The 12,466-nt window shown below is 45.9% G+C and overlaps 1 protein-coding gene across 3 annotated transcripts in view; it reads right to left on the bottom strand.

The window, feature by feature from the left end:
* The window catches only part of Ttc39c (tetratricopeptide repeat domain 39C), an 83,789-nt gene that overhangs the window by 27,161 nt on the left and 44,162 nt on the right, over window positions 1-12,466 (bottom strand). For 2 of the 3 annotated variants that reach the window (XM_027404342.2, XM_027404343.2), the window contains exons 5-6: window positions 7,382-7,736; window positions 4,354-4,522 (exon numbers count right to left, since the gene is read on the bottom strand). In XM_027404342.2, the coding sequence (XP_027260143.1) occupies window positions 4,354-4,522; window positions 7,382-7,736 (524 nt within the window). Of the gene's footprint in view, window positions 1-4,353; window positions 4,523-7,381; window positions 7,737-10,366; window positions 10,519-12,466 lie in introns of those variants that run through there. The other variant, XM_027404344.2, reaches the window with a different exon arrangement.

The following is a 12,466-nucleotide window of genomic DNA, read 5'->3' on the forward strand; positions in this document are numbered from 1 at the left end:
CATGGGAACATTTGTTTCTAGTTGTTACACATAGCCAGGTGAGTGTGAAGTACTAGTTCCCACTGGATTTGAGGGGCAGTATTAAATGACTTTCAACACCAAGTATCTTTTCATAGGCTCATCAGCCCTTTGCATAGCAACAGACATTTACTATGGGCCACCAGGAGGCCAACATGGAGGCTTTGCTGAAGGCCATGTGGACTTTAGAGGCTAGGCCACTGAAGTTGGCCAACATTGCCAACCTCTCAGGTATATTCCAAAGAGAACTGCTGAGTTGTGCAGTAAACTGATGCTGGGTAATTTATCTTTCTACTATTGTACTCTAATACTATTTAGGGACACTAGTCTTTAGTAAATACATGATTTACAAAGTCCTTTTCCAAGTCAAAGCCTTCATTTTCTTAGTCATGCTTATAACACTCGTGTTTCACTGTGACGTAGTTTAAGCCACCTATTTTTGTCTCTGCATTTTCAGCTCTGTGATTTTTAGATTCTACATTAACAGCTACAGCCCCACTGTGAGTGAATTTTACAGATAGATGCAAAGCTGTGTAGTAAAATGTGTGTATTCAGTTGTCCCAGCACCATTTGTTGAAGACATTTTTTTTTTTTTTTTTGGCCATTGATTGCTCTTGGTGCTCTTCTCAAGTCGAATGACCATAATGGGGTCTTGTTTTCATTGATCCCTATGTTTACTCTTACGTCAGTGTCACAGCACCGAGACTACCCTGCAGTCAGCTTTCCAAATGTTCTTCTTTTTCCAGATGGTTCTGGCTATTCTGGGTTCCCTAAGATTAGGTCAGCTTGCCTACCTCTTCAAGGGCATTGCTGGTTTGTTTGTGCACCAGAGGGAAAGAGCCCAGGGCCTTGCACACATGCCAGGTAAGTACCCTTGTGGTGATATATTACTTATGATTTAATAAAGACTGCCTGAAGCATCAGAAAACAAAGCCAGCCACACTAGTTAGATGTAGAAGCTAGGCAGTGGTGGCACACACCTTTAATCCCAGGACTCGGGAGACAGACAGATGGATCTGTCTCTCTTGAGTTGAAGGCCACCCTGGCCTACACAAGAGTGAAGAGTGACAGAGCTCACATCTTTGATCCCAGCACTAGAGAGCTAGAGACAGGAACTCCGGGCTTTTGCCTCTGAGGACTCGTGGTGACAGGACTGCCATTCCAGCTGGGAAGAGGTAAGGTGTACTGGCCTGGCTGCTTTGCTTCTCTATCTTTAGCTTGAAGCTTGAACCCCAATATCAGGTCTCTGGCATTATCATTCATGTTCCATACCCCACCACTGAGTGACATCCCCAGCAGCTAAGCTGCAGTTCTCAAAGTGACTGCACTAGGATTGTGACTGGATCTTGAGGGCAATTGAAGGAGCACAGCCATCCTGATAATACTAGGTCTTCTGCTCCATGGCTTCTATGTGATGTCTCCTCTGCAATCTTTTATAAACTATCTTTAAACTGCTTCACCCTGCATCACTAGGGGCATAAGAGAAGTACAACACAGGGTCAGGGGATTCGAGGTTGAATCAGTGAAGTGCTGTCCGTTGTCTGTCTCTATAAATTTGCCTGTTCTGGAGATTTCATACAAACCAACCACAAAATTGCATGGGGATTCAAGTTACATGTGACTCAGCACTTACATTGTTGCACAGCAAGATGGCTTTAGCAACATTGCTATCAAGGGCATCTAGCCAGAGTATGTATTTGACCACTAACCTAGGACTACAGTGGGTACAGCAGACAGGAAGTCCATCCCCTTAGGCATATGTAGGAGTCCAGAGATGGGAACCAACTCTGCAGCTTATCCAGCTGGGAGTTTCTATTGCTCTGATGAAACTGACCAAAAGCAAGCTGGGAGAAAAGGGTTTATTAGGCTTATACGTCAACATTGCTGTTCATACTGAAGGAAGTCAGGACAGGAACTCACACAGAGCAGGAACCTGGAGGCAGGAGTTGATGCAGAGGCCAGGGAGGGGTGCTGCTTGCTGCTTGTTCCCCATGGCTTTCTCAGCCTGCTTTCTTATAGAACCCAGGACCACCAGCTCAGGGGTAGCCCCACCTGCCATGGGCTGGACCCTCCTCCATTGATCACTAAATGAGAAAATGCCTTACGGCTGGATCTCATTGAGGCATTTCCTCAACTGTGGCTCCTTCCTCTGATGACTCTAGCTTGTGACAAGCTGACACACAAACCATCCAGTGCAGTGGGCAACTATTACCTTCTCATGGCAGTGAATTTGCTTTCATTATGTATGGTAATACAATGTGGTTTCATCTCACTGGGATTTGAGGACAGAGGTGTCTTCTATTTCCCCCACACCAGATGAAATCATTAACAGTTTCTGTACTTCTAAGAATAAATGGCAACCCTGATGTTTTTTTTTTTTGGGGGGGTGCTTAAGGTAATTAAGAGAGTGTGTGGGCTAGAAGAAAAGAAGATGACAATCGAACTTGAGGGAATTAGTTCTCTTTTTGCGTTGCCTCTGATCCTATAAATAACAGCATTACATCAAGGGGACAGGGCATGCTATTCACACACAAGACACAGGCTGCCCTTCAACAAAGGGTTCTGTTATAGGAGTGCACAGCCTTTGGTGTGTGGTCCCTCTGCTCTGGCCCCTGCTCCCACAACCTCTGCAGGTCTCCCCTCTTTTCTACCTGATGAATGACTCACCTAAGGTGTCTACACCCACTTTCCAGTCCCTGCCACAATTTAATTTAAACAGAAGTATAGAGAAAAGGCATTGTAGCCAGCTTTAAAAGGTTCCTGCAGGCCCTGGTTTCCTTTCTGTTGCTGGGATAAAGCACTCTGAGGGAAAGTAGCTTGGGGAGGGCAGAGTTTACTTGGCTTCTACGTCCAGATCACAGTTCATTATTGAGGGAAGTCAGGACAGAAACTCAAGCAGGAACTTGAAGCACAGCGATGGCTCACTCACGGGCTTAGCTAGCCTTACCATACAGCCCAGGACAACTCCATAGGGACTGGTGCCACTTATGGTGGCTAGGCCTTCCCACATCAATCAACAATGGAGGTGACCCCCCACAGGTATGGACACAGGCCAATCTGATTTTGGCAATTCCTCAATGGAGGCTTCCCTTCTGGGCTGTGTCAAATTGACAATTACAGGTAAATAGGTAGCTCAGCAGGCAGAGGCACTTGCCATTTAGGTCTGATGACCTCAAATTGAGCTCTAGAACCCACATAAAAGTTGGAGGAGAGAACTTATACCATAATGTCTTCTGACCTCCTCATGTATGTTCACAGCACACGTGTCGCCCATGTATGCACACACACATAAACAGTAGATAAAATTATAAAACTGCAAAGCCCAATATCCTCAACACAGTGAGAACCAGAGTTAGAGGGCTGCTTCACAGTGTTCAGGTTTAAGAGCCATTGCATGAGCCACGGCAAAAGAACAGATGACGGTAGATGTTTTCTGTATGACACTAGACAACACCCAAAGCAACCCTATACAACAGAAGAGAAGGGAGCAAACCAAACCCCCTTGTGCCCAAAAAGCAACTCTCAGCTGAAAATTCTCCACCATCCTCGGGAGTGGGGGTTGCTGGGGCTGACTTCTGACAGCTGGAGGGCAGAGAGCATCCGACTGCTTTACTGACAACTGCTGGTAAGATAATGAGTGGGTGGCTCTGGCAGTGAGAGCAGCCACCTTCATTCAAATGTCTGCAACCTCTTTATTGTCCCCCAAACCCTCATGCTCCTGAACAAGACAAGAGACTCAGAGAAGCGGGGCCCAACGCAGCCAAGGCATAGTCTGGGTTTGGAGAGAGACAGCCCGGGCTCATGTGGGAACTCTCAGGAAGTTACCAGATGCCCTCTTGGATCCTTTTTTCCTTTCCTGTGACCTGAAGGTGACAGTTTTGTGTCTATGTTGAGGCTGGCTCTGAGGATGGGACTGGATCCTGTGAGGAAGTTGCTTGGCATTTACATATGGAGACTGAGCAGATGAACACACGGGGAAAGCAATGCCCAAAGCTGACAATTTCATTGTGTAAATCAGCCATCAGCTAAGATCATTACTAACTCAGACGAGGGAAAGCTCTGATTTGTGTCCTCATGGTTTCACACTACCCTTGTGCTATAAGCTTAAGAATGCCTATCACTCTCACTACTGAGGTTGCCCTGTCTGCTGAACAGAAGGTAACTGACTAGTATCCTGGGTTCCTACAAGGGTCCTCCTCAGCCCTGATGTAACAACAGAAGGCACCGGAAGTGATGTTCCCCGGGCAATGGCATCCCAGCACACCCCCAGCAGCCCCTGAGCAGAACTCAGATGCATGGTCACCAAGGTTTGAGAGGCTGGGGAAGGCGCCATACCTCTAGTCGCTGGATCCGTCCCTTGAAAAACATGAAGAGGGATGAGTTCGGATAAGCAGCTTCCTTTTTGAGAAGAATTTCCTTAGCTTCATCCAGGCCTGCTTTACTATCACTGCCATCCAACGCAAAAAATGGGCGGACCACAGTGTGGTACCACAGCAGAGCTAACCTGCAGGGAGACGGAGAGGGAGAGAGAGGCTGTGAGCAAGGGTTCACTGCTTTCTGCTTTCAGAATAAAAACTAACTTGTGCTCTTCCACAACTGACTTCTCCTGATACAATCTTGCTATTTGATATTCCAAAAAGTACAATCAGAGTGCATTCCCATTTTTACTTTTGTCAGTATCTGGAAGATTGCTACTCTGCCATGAGATGTCAATCAATAGTCCCCTCTGCATGGGACAAAGGAGAAAAACACAGCAGAAGCATCTGGCTTTTCTGAAACTTCCAGCTGTATTGTTACTACCAGAAGCATCTGGATTCTATACCTCACTCATCCTGTGGACAAATTGAGACAGTCACCAGTCACCATCAACTTACTGTCTCTTTGTAATAAAATCTTTTACATTTTGTAAGTAAAAACGTGTGTTCATAAAAGCTAGGGTGCAGGCCAGCTGTAGTGGCTCATACCTTTAATACCAATACTTGGAGACAGAGACAGGTGGATCTATGTGAGTTCCAGACCAGCCTGTTTTATATAGTGGGGTGGGGACTCCATAGTGAGATCTTATACCTACTATGTATGTATGTATGTATGTATGTATGTATGTATGTATGTATATGGATGGTATGGGCCAAAAGTCAACACTTAATGTAGAATCCACAGTCACAAATCATAATAAGCATTACAATAATGAAGAAGGACAGACTGAAGCCCTCTTTCTAGCCTTTGAAGATGTTGAACAATATAAAATATACATTTAAAAAAATCTCTAAGTTCAAGAATTAACTAATTCTCTTAGTTAAAATAGGCACACAGAGAGTAAAATCACTGAGATATGCTTTTAACCAGCACATCAAATATCTTCATGGGAATACTACATCTAGTGGACTTGGTAAATCTAAGCCCCTATGGAGAACATATTAATTTGCAGAATTAATTCCAATCCCTTTTTTGGAGATAAACACAAAACAATACTAAACTGTAAGCAAGAAATATGCACAAATTACAAACCTGTTAACAGCACTATTCAGTGAAGGACCACTGTTTGTACAATCTAGTGACTGTGATGGGGTAAAGCTATTCTCCATGATTTTTAAATAACTTTCAACCCTTCAATGCTAACATGTGTAGAACTGCATCTCACTGAGGTCTTGTATGACACTGTAGAGTAGGGAAAAATTTTTGCCAAGATGGTGTCACACAGAGAAAACAGGACCCAGGATCTGTCAAGCAGTGCAGCTTGAGGAGAGGGGCTATTTTCCAGATTGAAATGTTAAGCATTTGTTTCTTTTTATGTGTATGGGTGTGTTTTGTCTGTGTCCATGTAAATGCACTATGTGTGCAGTACCCACGGGGGCCAGAAGAGGGCATCAGATCCCTGGTCTTGGAGTCACAGGTCATCAGCTTCCACAGGCCATGTGGGTGCTTCCAACAAAACCTGGGTCCTGTGTAAGAGCAACAAGTGCTCTTAACTGCTGAGCCATCATTTCTCCAGCCCCCAGGAGGAAATGTTAAAGTCATATCCTTTTTTTTTAACATTTTAATCATTTTAATTTTAATATGTCTCAATTTAGTAGAATACTGGAAGTTTTCTAAATAATATATAAATAATATATACTACACCAACTAACTAGGGTTATCAAGGAAAGTCACCTAACATTCGTATTCTTTGTAAGGACAAAAATTTCAGAACCACACAAAATTTGACCTTATAAATTCAAATAAAATCAGAAGTATGCATCTGAGAGACTGTGGTAAAGGCATAAAACTCCTTATAAACTCACCATTTAAACTATTGCATGTGGGCTGGCCTGTTGTAGAACATAGTTTAAGATGTGTTACATTCATTTATGCTGTGGAATATTTGTTTAATGATGCAAAGACATGTTGTGTTCTTTTATGTAGCATTTGTCTAACTCTGTAGAGCTGTGTTACTTTACCTACCCAAAACACCTAATTAGTCTAATAAAGACCTGAACGGCCTATAGAGAGGCAGAAGAGGGAAACAGGCGGAGTTGGCAGGTAGAGAGAAGAAAGGAAGGGAAGAGGAGCTAGAAAAGGAAAAGGAGGAGAAAAGGATGTCGGGCTAGCCACACAGCCAGCCACAGAGTAAGAAGTAAGGAAAGATATATAGAATAGAGAAAGGTAAAAGCCCAGAGGCAAAAGGTAGACAGGATAACTTAAGAAAAGCTGGCTAGAAACAAGCCAAGCTAAGGCCAGGCATTTGTAAGAATAAGTCTCCCTGTAGTTACTGGGGAGCTGGTGGTGGGCTCCCAATGAGTAACAAACAATCAACTGCACTGGCTGGGGAGACAGCTGACCTGGGAAGTGCTTACCTCCCAAGAATGAGAACCTAAGCTCAATCCCCAGAACCCACATAAAAATATGCACCTGGTAATACATGCTTGTAATTTCATTACTGGGGAGGTGCAGGCAGGTGCAACCCTGGGCCAGTCAGCCTAGACTACTTGGTCAGCTCTAAGCCAATGAGAGATGCTGTCTCAAAGGAACCTATCTCTGAGGATGACACCCAAGGTTGCTCTTTGGTCTCCACATACTATGCATATGAATCCCTCCCCCTCCCCACAAACACACATATCTATGTGCATAAACATATAAACACATAAAAATAAGGAAATAACAAATACAGGATTCAGTGGACTTAACAAACTGTGCCCCATGTCTCCAACTAGCAAGATTATGTCACCATCAGCACAGAACATATTCCATGACATTACATGACAGGTACAGCATCCTGATCAACCAACCAGCATTTTTTTCTGAAGTTTCTTTTAAAGTTCTCACTGCTGTTTACTTACTTTCAATACTATATTATCTACCAAAGCATTGCAATATAGCTACTCACGTAGCTAAAGGGGCCTTCATGTCCTTACTTTCGCTTGCATACGTCAGTGAAGAAAGGCCCTGTAGGCGGTCTCCAGGAAACCCCAGCAGGTTGATGATTTTGAGCAGGTTTGGGGGCACCATGGATATGCAAAGGTGAAAAAGGCCATATCCAAAGCTAACAGCACCTTTCAGTCTGTTTAGGGACTCCTCAGTCACCCCTTCAGCCACTATGTGATTATCATTTGCAGCATCAGAAGACAAGGGCTCTTCCGTTAGCTTCTTCTGATACAGTTCCTGAAGGGCATTGATGTCCACATAGCACTTATTGTAAATCTTCCAGGCTTTCCTAAGGATCCACCCACCTTTTATGTAGGCTGTGAAGAGAAAGGGGAGAGAGGGAGTCAAAACCCATGCTTGTATTCACACAATGATACAGGACAGTCAGAAAAGAGCTGGGGGGGGGGAACATTTGAAAAAATACCACCATCAGCTGTCACTGTACCATACCTGCTTGTGGGACTTACACATTTCCTGTTTAGAGTCAATACTCTTCTAGCACAGGGTACAAGCACATGTAAGAACCATGAGGGCTGTTACTGCTGTTATCAAACTCTTCAAATAGAAAGAGGGAGGGAGGGAGGAAGGAAGAGAGGGAGGGAGGGAGGAGGGAGGGAGGGAGGGAGGAGGGAAACGTGTAGGAGGAGGGGGAGAGGGGGGAAAAAGGGAAGTAAAAAGGAAAGAATAAAATGGAAAGAGGGAGAAGGAAGAGAAAGAAGGAGGGAGTGAGGAAGGGAGGGAGAGAGGGAGAGAGATAGGGAAGGGAGGGAGGGAGGGACCAAGCTGTCTTGAGACAACAGACAAGCTCACCAGTCTGGCCCCACTACCGACAGGTCATTACTGCTCTAATCTCGGTGAACAAATGGCAAATACGACTTGACAAAGGCTAGAACCTCTACAACAACAGGAAAATGCACTTTAGAAAACACACAACTTCAGAAATACATGATAGCAAATAAAGTTGGAATCATCTACCACACTGCTGGAATTGAAAGAGATCTAGGGCATAGTATAAGCAGAAAAGCATGAACTCACTGGTCCTGCCTGCTGGTCTTCTAAAGCCTGTCTACCATGTGTGCCCCTGGCTAGACAGAAAGCTCAGATGTCAGAAGCTGTGGCTCTAGGGACACCTAGTATTGCCTGGAAAATTGGAATGAGGGGATGTGTGAGCAGGGGATGCCTAGAGAATTGGCCCCCTGTAATAGTGCTGGGCCGAGGCCTCCAAGGAGAAGTCCTCCTGCTAACTTTAATTTTGCTCTCCATTCACTGCTGAGGAAAGCCTGCCCCACCTAGTTGTCTGCAGAGTTGCGGAGCAGTTCCCCTGGGAACCTGTGCCTGGTCCCATCTAGACTTTGCCCCAGGCATCCTTCACTTTGTTGACTCTGCCCCACATCCTGTTGTCATAAACCACACACAATGTGATTGTGCCTTGAGTCCTGTGGGTATTTTGCAGGGTATGTCCTAGAGACCCCCAATACAATACAATATACTCAAGCATCCCAACTGCCCAACATAGGATGCCTATATCTCCTATGGAATCACAATGAATACTGAGTGGTGAATATTCTGGAGTCTTTGTCCATCTAAAAGAACAGGGGAAGAAAAAAAGAAGTAAAACTAAGTAGTCTGGGCCAGTAAGACGGCTCAGAGATAAAGGTACCTGCCTGAGCCTGATGACCAGCGTTTGATCCCGGGGACCCATATGGTAGAAGGAGAGAATAGATTCCTGCAAGCTGTCCTTTGATCCCCACAGGCACTTGGGACATGCAGTTCCCTACCCCTTGCATAAAAACATAGTAACAAATGTAAATACCCAAAGCCTGGTCAAATTTCTCAATATGAAACTAGTGTTTGCTTGAGACATCACATTTAGTTCAAGTAGACAAGACTTAGTGCACGGACACACCACCTCAGACACTGACCCAGGTAAACCTGAGAAATACGAGTGTTCTCCTAAATCCCTTCATTAGGAGCTGCACGGACATTCTTGCCTCCGCCTAAACAAATCCTGAGCTTAGGAGTGAAACTCCTTTTGGCTTTCTCAACATTAGTTTTTTCCATGTAACAAGCACCTGAAGTCTTCCTTCTCCCTCCATCCCCCCTTCTCTGGCGACTGAAAACTTAGCTCCATTTATATTGTGTCTCCCTTAGTGAAGGAAGTGGAATCTTGATTTACAAGAAAGCAGCACTGAGGAAGAGGCAGGCAGGTGACGAGGGGACAGAGTGGAGCAAGGGCACTGTGGCCAATCAAGTCCAGCTGAGGGAGAAGCTGAATAGCAAAAAAAAAAAAAAACAAAAAAAAAAAAAAAAACAAACAAACAAACAAAAAAAAACAAAAACAAAAAAAACATACAGGATATGCCCAAACTTGGGAGTAAGGGGACAACATTGGGAAAGTGAAGTTTTGTAGCCTAGATCCCAGCAGAGGAGTGCGACAGAAAAATCCATCAATTCCTATCTGCAGAGAACTCAGTGAAAATCCCATTCTTAACCAAATAAAAATACAGTGAATTTCATGCCTAAGACAGCACTTGGGTCTATGGTCTGTGAGGTTTTAAAGTATACTGTCTCACACACAACACACAATCTCTCTCTCTCTCTCTCTCTCTCTCTCTCTCTCTCTCTCTCTCTCTCTCTCTCTCTCTCTCTCTCTGAGCTTATGTTTAGCAAGTAATTGGACTAGTCAAAACTAGAAACCCAACTACATACAAAACAAAGCTAACACACAGAAAGATATCAACTCTGCGCAGCTTAGTGTTGGAACAGACTCTCCAGGACTTCCCTCCTTCCTTCCTTCCGAAGGAGGCCACTTAAGTGACTGTGCAGATTATGCATCCGGAGGGTGCAGCTGGCTTTAGGCACCCAAATCTGCAGGGGAGAGGCTCTGCTGGGGGGGGGGGCATGCTGTGCTACCTATAACCCAGCAGTGCCTCCAAAGAGCACTTGCCTTCTGTCCTGCAGAAAACACAGCTTTCAGGGCCCACACGGCATGACTTTCTGCAGGCTCCTCTGAAAGGGCAGCTATAAATCATTCAGCGCTGTGATCTCTCTGGGCCTGAGAAGGCGGAAAGAGCAGGAAACCACAGACCATTTGTCCTACCCTGTGAGGGCCAGGCATCAATCTGCAGGGAGATAGGGAGGGGGTCAGGAAGCCCCACCACCCATGCCCTGGAAAGGGCGGCTTCTTAGAAAATGAAAGCATCAGTTATACTTCACTGACCTTGGGAGGAATCTTGTCATTTTTCCACAGGGACTGTGTCTGGCAAGAGCACCTGCCTGCCTTAGGAGCTCCAAGGTGCAGATCAGTCAGGCTCACCCTTCCTGGGACCCAGCAAACAGACTTTTGAAGGACAATAGCTGATTTCTGGTGTGTGGTCATGTGCACACATGGGCAGATGTTTGTACATGGTTGTGTGCGTATGTAAGCGAGTGCATGCGAAGGTCAGAGGACACCCTTGTATTGTTTCTCAGGAATGTTGTCTACCTTCTTGGAGACAGCTGGAGCTTTTTGAGTAGGTGGGAATGTGCGACTAGCGGGCCTCAGAAGGCCATCTGTCTGCCCATTGCAGCTGGGAGGAGTGTGCCCCATGCCCTGACATCCAACTTTACATGTGGATTCCAGCATGGAACACAAGTCCTCATGAACTTTACCAAGTGACCTGTCTTCCCAGCACAGGTGACTTAGTGTCACCAGCCAGCCCACCTCCCCGCTGTCTTCACCCAGACTTCTAACAACTGACTTCATGGGTGGCATCACCCCCATCTGTTCCTCTCTTTCATTCATAGAATACACACTCACCACACACTAGGGCGTGGCACCGGTCATGCTCCTGAGACACAGAGAAGGAAATGGACTCTTCTTTTTGTTTTGAGCAGTCTTGTTCTGTGGCCTAGGCTAGCCTTGAATGTCTGATCCTTCTGCCCCAGCCTCCAAAGTGCTAGTATAACTTCAGAGGGACAGGACAGACACCCTTCACCTTCCTCATGGGCCAGCACCACCTGTTCCTGGTGCAACCTCTGTAACTCCACACCTGCTGGTCACGGGAGCTTCCAGGGTGAGAACGTACTCATCCTTTCTCCCTGCTAAACCATGATTCTCAGGTCAAGACTCACCCTCCTTCATCTCTGGCCATCAGCACTTGCCATCTCACAGGGCCTGACTCCTAGCAAGTTCTGAAACACATGGTCAAGAAGGAAGACAGCCCACAGACCAGCCAGTTCCTACCCTCCAGAGCTTTGCAATCTGACCCTGAAGCAGGTCTGGAACTGACAATGTCACCGGCGACAGCTGCTCACCTGGCCACACGCGTGGTTCCTCTCTCGTCACCCAGACAGGCCTGAAGAGGCCTATGAGGACAGAGGAAGGCTCAGGCCACACCTGACTAGGAAAAGAGAGAAAGGCAGTGTGTTTCTAGCGAGGAAAATGGGAACTAAGACACAGCTGCCAAGGCTGTTTCAGAAAGCCTTAAGGAATGAGTACACAGGATGCTGGGAGGGGGCGGGTTCTGACCTGCCAACCATGACAGGAACTTGGCTCTACCTTGCCACACAGACCAGCTAAGTGTCCAAAGCACAGGTGTTACACATTGTAGGAGAACAGCAGGGAGTAGGGCTAGTGACGCTGGAAATGGGGAACACATCAGGATGAGGTTGGAGACACCCACATTGTGGGGCTACAAGGAGGTGCTGGCACAAGCAGCCAGACTGGGGGCAGAGCTCAGTGACAAAGTAGGAAAATGTGGTTGTCTCTCTGGAAAGGGAGGAAAAGGTCAGGAAGGCCATCTGAGCATTCACTGTGCCAAGAACACAACAACCAGCAGACAGCGCTCCCTTCAAACACAAAGGTAACAAGGAAATAAGCCCAGGTGTGCAAGGGCTACAAGGCAGGTTTCCAAGAGAACTTCTTATTGCAAAGTTATATGCTCACTGCCTAAAGAAGAAAAAGACCCTCAGATTGTAGTTACAAAGATGTAAGGTCATGTTGGAACATGGAGGGAGACGATAGGTGTTTTGTCAAAAAGTAGTTCAAGTGAGGCAGATGAAAGGG

The sequence above is a fragment of the Cricetulus griseus genome, chromosome 2 (genome assembly GCF_003668045.3).
Source record: "Cricetulus griseus strain 17A/GY chromosome 2, alternate assembly CriGri-PICRH-1.0, whole genome shotgun sequence".
NCBI lineage: Eukaryota > Metazoa > Chordata > Mammalia > Rodentia > Cricetidae > Cricetulus > Cricetulus griseus.